At 39.2% G+C, this 8785-nt stretch overlaps 1 protein-coding gene across 1 annotated transcript in view; it reads left to right on the top strand.

The window, feature by feature from the left end:
• The first annotated feature begins 256 nt into the window (after positions 1-256).
• The window catches only part of PPP1R13B (protein phosphatase 1 regulatory subunit 13B), a 124394-nt gene continuing 115865 nt past the window's right edge, over positions 257-8785 (top strand). The window contains exon 1 of the mRNA XM_036749064.1: positions 257-400. Within this exon, the coding sequence (XP_036604959.1) occupies positions 392-400 (9 nt within the window). The 5' untranslated portion in view covers positions 257-391. The remainder of the gene's footprint in view (positions 401-8785) is intronic.

The raw sequence follows: 8785 nt of genomic DNA, 5'->3' as shown, positions 1-8785 counted from the left end.
TGTGGGGGCCGCGGCGCCAGGAGCAGCCTTGGTAGCGGCGGCGGCGGCGGCAGCGGCAGCGGCGGGATCTCGAGGGAGGCGGCGTCTGGGGCTCCCGCCGCCCGCTACAGGACCTGGCGAGGGGGGGAGGGAGGAAGGAGGGGCGGGGGTCCGCTGCACTGCCGCAACCGCCGCCTCCTCCCGCCCCCGCCCTTGGCTGGGGCTCTGCCCGCCGGGGGCTGTAGCTCGTCCGGCTTAGAGACCGGCGGCTGCGGCGGCGGCGCGGCCTGTGCGGAGGGAGAGCGGCTGCGCCTGCGGAGACGGGAGCCCGGCGCCGGCGCTTGTCAGTGCGGCGGGGACTGCGGAGTCCGGTGGCGGCGACGGCGGCCGAGGACCCGGAAACCTGCCCGAGATGATGCCGGTGAGTGAGAGGAGGTGGAGGAGGCGGGAGTGCACGCGTGTGCGCGCTCGCGTGGCGTGTGTGTGTGTGTGTGTGTGTGTGTGTGTGTGTATGTATGTGCGCGCGCGGCCGGCGGGGAGGGCTGCTCCGGCCCCACTGGGGTGTGTGTGCGCGCGCACGTGTGCGCGGTGTCACGCTTCTCATCTCGCCGCGCTGCCCCCGCCGTGTGAGAGTGTGTGTGTGTGTGTGTGTGTGTGTGTGTCCGTCCGTCCGTGTCCCCTGGAGGGAAGCCCGGCCCAGGTGGTGAGCGGCGGGGGAGGAAGCCTAGTTTCTCCCGCTCCCTCGATGTGTGTGCGGCCGGAAAGGAAGTCTGGCTCCTACCGCACGGCGTGGCCTTTGTGCCCCTACGGAAAAGGGGTCGGGGTCTTTTCCTTCCTCTCTGTGTGTATGACCCCCCAGCCCCCAGCCCATCCCCTTTCCCAAGCCGAGTAGGGGGCGGGATTGGGTAAAAGGTGCCCGGTCCGGTTGTCACTCGGAGGGGGAGGAGGCAGGTGTGTGGGTGTCCAGGCCGGGCGTCCGCGCACTCTGCCCTCTCTGACCAGCTGCTGCTGTCGTCTGCTCGTCCTCGTCCTGTCAGCTGGATCCGGGTCCAGAGGGGCTCTGAGAGCAACCCCCAGGTGCTCCCCACCCCCTCCCCTCATCCCTCCAAGAAAACCTGCCCACGAAAACAGCCATCCAGAAGCTAGGGGATTGTAACTAAGCAAGGCTGGCTTAAGAAGCGGGTAATTAAACGAAACCTTCAGAGTTCTGCTGTGCGGGTAAGGTGGCTCGTAATTAAAAGTCTCAAACTCAGCTGTCTAGAAAGCCGAACGAAAATATTCCTGAAGGGATAAAGGTGCTTATCTTTGGAGAAAGTCCAGCTATGTGGAAACGTTCATCTTCCTGAGTGTCCTCTTTATGTGCTCAATTTTATTTCATTATTTATTATTATTGACATCCCTTTTATCCCTTATAGTATGCATTTAGGGCAGCCTGAGTTTGGTACAGAAAAAACTATATATTCTTAGGGATAGGTAGTACTAGGAGTATATACGTCAGCTGTGTCCCAAAGTGCAGATAAGTTAAATTCAGCATTTTCTTTGGTTTATTTATATTTATTTATTTATAGCTGCTCATTGGGGCCCTTCGCTTCTCATATTCCTTGTTGGTTCCTTAGGCTCTCTTTAAAAAAATTTTAAGAGAAAAATCAAGATTAGTTATTGCATTTATTTAATTTGGGAAATGATTAGTTGGAAGAGAATCTTGTCAGTTTGATGAGATTGTACTATTTGGATTAACTGAATTTCTGTTGTCACGGGTAGCTTTTTCTTTAATTCAAACTTGGTGGTTTCTTTTATTTTTACTCATACACTTTTTAGTCTAGGTTCCTCAGGTTAAGCTCCCTAACTACTTTAAAATTCTGTCTCATTCAGTAATTAATGCAGTGAATTGATTTAGACTCACACCCCAGATACTAATTTTTACCATATACTATTATTGTCTGTATATTTTGGTCTAAGTAGTTTTGTCAACAGCTATATATTGAAGGGAGAGAGGGGTTGGAAAAAATTGTTCTAATTGCATTGCTGTCTTACAATGAATGCATTCTTTTGCAAAGAATTCTTTGACCTGTAATACTGGCACTTGTAGGTAGGAAAGAAATGGTCTTTTATTTTTTGCTTCACAATTTAAATAAGAATGGCTTTTAAGTCAGAATAATTTACTTATTATGAATGTATGTCACTGGTATTTTCTTACTTCCTTCAAACTAAGTCTTTTGATGGTAGGAATCTCATTTTATGTGTCTTTCCACCCAGGCTAATTGAGCTTATTGTATAAATTGTGCTCATTGAATTTTGGTAGCTTGATGCATAGTCAAATAATTTTAGAGCAGATAAAATCATCTAACATATCTCCCAATTTGACAGGTGAAGAATTTGAAGTCCAGAGAGGTTGTGACTTTTCCTACATCCCTGATATAGCAAGTTAGAGCTGAGATTAGAATCTAGAATCTTACCTTGGATTAGAATCATATACAGTATATTTATAGTTTTATTGGCAACATATCTAAAATTATAGTTTAAAATTTAAAGTTTTAATTTAAATTTAAAATTTAAAGTTTTCTCCCAAGAAATTGGAGGCTATATTAAAAAACATACCATTTGAGATGATCTCATCTGATCCTTAGAACCCTATGAGGTAAGTACTATACAGATGAAGAGAAACTGAGGCTGAGAGAGGTTGTGATTTGCCTAGGGTCATGTGGCTAGTAAATGTTAAAATTTGAATTCTGGTCTCTGGACTTCTTGTCCATAACTTTATCTGCTATGCCAAGAACAACTTACCTGGTCTAAAAGAAATTGGCCCAGCCCTAAAATAATTTAGTCACAAATATTTTACTAAAAGCTAAAAATATGACCCAGAGCTTTGGAACTATAATTACCGTGATTATAGATATAAAATATGGATACATAACTATAAATGTTATCTTGCTGTATAACGTAAAGGGTTATGAAAATTTTTCATCTGACAACTTTTGGTATAGCTAGATAAGGATATAACTATAGGGATTAATGTTATTTGGTCCTAGTGCATGGAATGGGGAAGTAAATAAGACATGTAGAAGACTGCATTAATAATAGGAGAAGAGAATAAGAGCTGATATTTACATACTGCTTTAAAGTTTACCAAGTGCTTTACAATATTTCATTTGATTAGGACCTCACTTAAACTCCATGAGGTAGGTATGAGGGGAAGAAGTACAGATTACAGCTACATAAATCATAATACAGCTCTGGGTATACTAAGGCAATTTAAAAAATAGCTCCTCCTTTTTAGGAGCTTATGTTGTATTGAAGGGACAGATTTACACAGAAAACTAAGTAGAAGAAAATTTGAGGAGGAAGAAAGCCTGTTAAGTAAGTAGGGCAGTGAGGAAAGGCTTCTCTTTGGAGGTGATGCTGGAAATTGTTTCAAAAGGATGATTGAAGGAAGGGTTTTTTCTTTTCTCTCTTTTTCCTTTTCTCTTTTTTTTTGTGGGGGGGAGGAGATGGTATGTTCAAATTGATTCCACAGCCCTAATAAAGTATATTGTTTTATGCACCTGTGGCATTAAGGACTTTTTGATGATCTTAGCGTAGTAGTGTGTCTAACTACCTCAGGAAAAGTTGACACCAGGTGCCAAATTCTGTTCATTCTTTAACTTCCTAAAGTTCAGCTGCTGAGTTCGCTTTCTATTCGTTTGTACTTGCTCTGCAACCCCATCTGCTATTCATTTGTTTCATGCATATATTTTTCCCTAATTAGTGAACTTTTTGAGGATGGAATGCAGTCTTTTAATTTTTTTTGAAAACTGTAGTGTGCTTGCTTAGGATGCTGTTCTTCCGAGTAGTAAGTGCTTATTGTTCTTTGTTGACTGACTGAAAGATTGAAGCAAAGTTAAAAAAATAAAAAAAACAAAAACAAATTCCACACCTTGCTTTTATATATATGTGTGTGTATATATATATTTTTAAAGATAATTGAATTTAGTAAATGAAATGCCTTTATTCTGCATTCATATTTTGACCAAATGGCTTCTTAATCCTGGTTTTACAGAAACCAATTATTAGACAGCTAGATGGTACAGTGGATAAAGCATAGGCCCTGGAGTCAGGAACTGAGTTCAGATTTGGCCTCAGACACTTTGATGTTAGCATTGTGACCCTGGGCAAATCATTTAACCCCAATTGCCCCCCCCCCCAAAAAAAAAGAGCATTGGGCTTCATGCCCCAAACTTGAGTTTAAGTTCTGATTTTGCCACTCGCTGTGTGGAAACAAACCATATGACTTAAGGCAAGTCATTTAACTTGTTGAGTTTCAGTTTCTTCATCTGCAAAAGGATATTATGTTCTTACCCTAAAGAAGGGTTCTTAACTTTTTTTGTGTCACGGACCCTGTTGGTGAAGCCTATGGACCCCTTCTCAGAATGAAGTTTTAAAATTCATACAATAAAATACATAGGATTACAAAGAAAACAGATTATATTGAAATAGTTATTGAAAAATTAAAAAAAAAAACCAACACATTCACAGAACCCAGGATAAGAATCCCTGCACAAAGTATTGTTGAAGACTCTTTCTTCTTTTCTGAATGGGACCTGTGGTTTTGTCAGTATGGGCAACTCCAATTTAATCTGTAATTCAGTGTTTCAGAGTAGCTTAATGCACTGAGAGGTTAAGCAGCTTGCCTGTACTTACACTTAAGAGGTGGGACCTAATGCCAGGGCTTTTCCCCTCCCAAGCTCCCTCTGTCCAATTCAGGCTGTGTGTTGTGTAGGTAAACAAGGAAATACGTGTTTGTTTTCTTAAAGATAGAAACTAGAATTGTAATTTCATTAGTACAGGGAATTCTCTGGTGAGGAAACTTCTTTTGCCACTTTAGATCTCTGAACCTTCTCTGTAGCCTTAAAGTCTTGGAGAGTTGCATAGAACATTGAGAGTTTAAGTGACTTGTCTAGAAATACATAGACTGGACAGTGACTTGACCCTAGGTAGTTCTTTCTCTGAGTCTGGCTCTGTATTCACTAAGCTTAGCTGCTTCTTTTGTACTTGTAAAAGTTGTTTGTAAATTCTAAAAATTTCAGCTATATATTATTATGAACCCATTTGTGATTATGTGACCTGTCTTGGAATTTCTAATGGGTAGTTGCTATACAGGAAATGGTAATACTATATAAACATGCATACTTATTAAACATTTGTATTGTCGAAGATTTATGAAGCTTAAAAAGCTTTTTAAAACAGGAGTGAGGAACCTGCAGCTTTAAGTGGGTTTAGAGGACAGGACACTGAACTTTGGAATCAGGAAGATCTGAGTGCAAATGTTGCCTTAGACACTTAATAGCTGTGTGACCCTGAACAAGTCATTAAAGTGTTCTGTGTCTGTTTTTTCCTCTGTAAAACAAGGGGGTTGGTTCATAGCTTCTAAGGTCCTTTCTAGCACTAAATATATACTCCTATGACCCTACTGAAGTATTGAGTTACCAAAAGGATGTAGTGTTAAATAGCTATGCATTTTTGTACCTGGTCCTTTATTTAATACAGTAGATATGTCCCCGGAAAAGTTTACTTACAAATGAAATTTTGATGAATCAAATATTTTTAATGCCCTAGGAGAAATTTAAAAGATTCCTAGATTTTTTTATCTCCATTTCCTCTCCTGCCTTCTTCCCTCTCTTTGTACTAACTCTGAGGCTACAATTGAATATTAAATCAAATGTATCTTTTACATCATTCAAACAATTAGCTATTATAAATTGGTATCATCAAGGTACTATCTCATAAATACCAACAACTTTGTATCTTTAGAATTAAATGTGACTTTGAAAATGTAACTGGAAAATGTAGCAAAGGTGGATACAAACTAATTTTTATTGTAAATTTTGGTTTGTGTAGTTGGCACAGATGAGGAATGGTTTTTGATGCAGTATCATTTTGTTTCACATATTACCTTTCTGGGAAGCGCTATTTTAATCGGTCAGCCTCAATTGCGGACACTCTTTTTTCCATCTCAGTTGCTTTATTTCCTAGCAAATATATGAAGTGATAATTGTAACTGAATTTTGTAAGGATTTTTTATGGATAATTATGTAGATTAATATGGATTTTTGGAAAATAGTAGACAAATGAAATAGCTTTGGTAGAAAATTTTTATTTGAAGTCTTACCATTTTTAAGATAAGGTTTGTTAACTTTTTTTGTATCAGACCCTTTTTGGCATTTTGGGAAAGGTAGTGGACCCCTTCTCAGAATAATGTTTTAAGTTGCATAAAATAAAATATATAGGATGGCAAAGCAAATCAGCTATCTTGACATAGTTATCAAAAAAAATTTTTTTTTTTGCAGGGGGGAAGGCAGGGCAATTGGGGTTAAGTGACTTGTCCAAGGTCACACAACTAGTAAATATGTCAAGTGTCTGAGGCTGGATTTGAACTCAGGTCCTCCTGACTCCAGGGCTGGTGCTGTAGTCACTGCGCCACCTAGCTGCCCCATTTATCAAAATATTTTTTAAAAAGACATGGAAGTTCATGGACTCCAGGTTAACCCCTGGGAGACAATACATTCCACTTAATTGCATTGTTTCTCCACATTAAAAAAATGTTAGACATGGCTTCAGAAAAATTGTAATTTATCCCATGCAAATATGGTTGGAAAAAATCATCTTAAACTGTAATGTGGATTGTAGAAATGAAAGGAATATTCATGATGATACGAAGTCTGTGAATTTTGATTTTTAAGGAAATGAAATAAAATGTCAGAAACCAGACAATCAGAATCTTTATGTTACTTATCTAATGTAAAAATACCACTTTTGTTTATTTTTTTCTGCTTTTTTTCCCCTTTCTATTCCTCCAACATTTGTGGAAGAACAATAAAAATAATGTTTTCTCTGAATAATTTCTCCCCACCTTTTCTCACCTCTTTTTTTCTTCTGCTATAGAATAGTGTTTGAGGTAGCAGAAAAGGAACTTCTGAGCATAGACTCTTTTTTTTCCTCACCAAAAGATTAAATTAAAGGAGCAGCCAACTCTTTGCCTACTACCTGGGGTGGTGTAAGAGGAAAGAAATATGATCAGTACTCACAACTCTATTCTGGACCCACTGTTTCTGATTCTCCCTCTTTGTTTCTTTTTCCATTCTGTGTACCATGGGAAGTCCACAGTTAAGTTTGCCAGTCTCCCTGGATCCCAAAACTGTGGTAACATGCCAGAAGAGAGCCAAAGCTATAGCACTTCCATGTCCTCCCTTGGAGTCTGAGGCAATTGAACCTCAAACCAGAAACTTGAGAAGAAAAGAGATCCTAAATGTAAACACCATTTGTTACTTACAAATAATTTTCCTCTCCTTGACTTTATTTGTGAAACTAACCCAGAGTTGAATGTCATGTCAAAGCTAAAAGGGACCATGGAGATCACTTAAGTTCAGTCTGGTTTTTTTGCAAATGAAGAAACTGAGCTCCTTGAGAGGGACAGTGATTTGCACAAGGTTACACTAAATAAGTAGTAGAACTGGGTGTTAACCTAGATCTTTTGGCTGTAAACCCAGTGTCCTTCCTACATTTTTAAAAATTAATTTTTAATTTTTTTCATTATAAACTAGGAAATCACTAACAAACATGAACATTCCACGTGCAAAGGTAGCCAGAAAATGGGAATTGTGTATCAAGCAGGGAATCTATAATAGCTTATACACACACACTCATGCACGCACATACACGTGTGTGTGTGTGCACACACATATACATAAAATTTAATGTGGTACTACCAACATTATCCTGCTCCCTTCTGTGTTTTTAAAAAATGTTTTATAGGTGCTCTTTACATTCTTTTTACTAGTTTTTAATCTTAGTGCCACTTTTTTGGAATGGAAGAATTACTTTTAAAAAAGGAGGGGGTGGCAGTGGAAATCTCAGAAGATTTATATTTTAGATGGTAGAGGTACTAGAGGGATTTTGATTTGAAATGTGTTGAACCTCAGTTCCTTCATTTGTAAAATGGGATGCTATCCTAGATGATCTTCCAAGTTGGTTTCCAGCTCTGAAACCATTCTGAGTTCAGTTATATCATAAGGGGGAAAAGGCGTAATTTGAAATAATTCTCCAAAAGTAACCATAATAAATTGTCGTGAGGCTCAAATGGTGAAATGTATGTAAATCACTCCCCTCTAAATGTCAGTAGAGCTGTTATTGTTTAGATAGAAGGCAATATTTATCAGAAAAAAAGGTAAAGGTTATTTCTGTCTAGTGTGAATTGAATTTGTAGTGCAGTCAATAATAATGCGAAAACTAGGTGGTCTGGAAAGAAGAGGAAGGAGTTCTTGGGTTTGTGTCAGTAATTTGAATCAATATATCTTAAGTTTACTTACTAACACTCTATTACTAACTTCTGTGGCAGTTTAACATTATCACAAGGTGGTGCGCAGGGTGATGAACTTGGAATCAGGAACTAGCTCAGATACTGTGTAACTCTGACAAGTCACTCTTACTGTCTCAGTCTGCTGATCTGTAAATGGGGGTAGTAAGAGCACGTACCTTGTAGGTTGTTGTGAAAATCAAATAAGGTACTATATGTAAAGCTCTTTGCAAACTTTAAATATGAGCTCTTATTTTGATGTAGTCCTTTCTAAAGATGACATTGCTTAATAGACTGCTGTTCAGTTTTCACAGGTACAGAATAATGCTTTGATGTTCTATGTGATTTTTTTTTTCTCTTGAATGGATGAGTTTGTAATGTTATTCCCATGGTTAGTTCAAAAGTGCTGAAATTTCATGGTTTAAGGATTTTGGGTCATACTTAAAATTAGTTAATTAAAATGATAAAAATCTGGTA

This window comes from Trichosurus vulpecula, chromosome 3 (genome assembly GCF_011100635.1).
Source record: "Trichosurus vulpecula isolate mTriVul1 chromosome 3, mTriVul1.pri, whole genome shotgun sequence".
NCBI lineage: Eukaryota > Metazoa > Chordata > Mammalia > Diprotodontia > Phalangeridae > Trichosurus > Trichosurus vulpecula.
The sequence above is the reverse complement of the archived record's forward strand: the minus strand, read 5'-3'. Positions and strand labels throughout refer to the sequence as shown.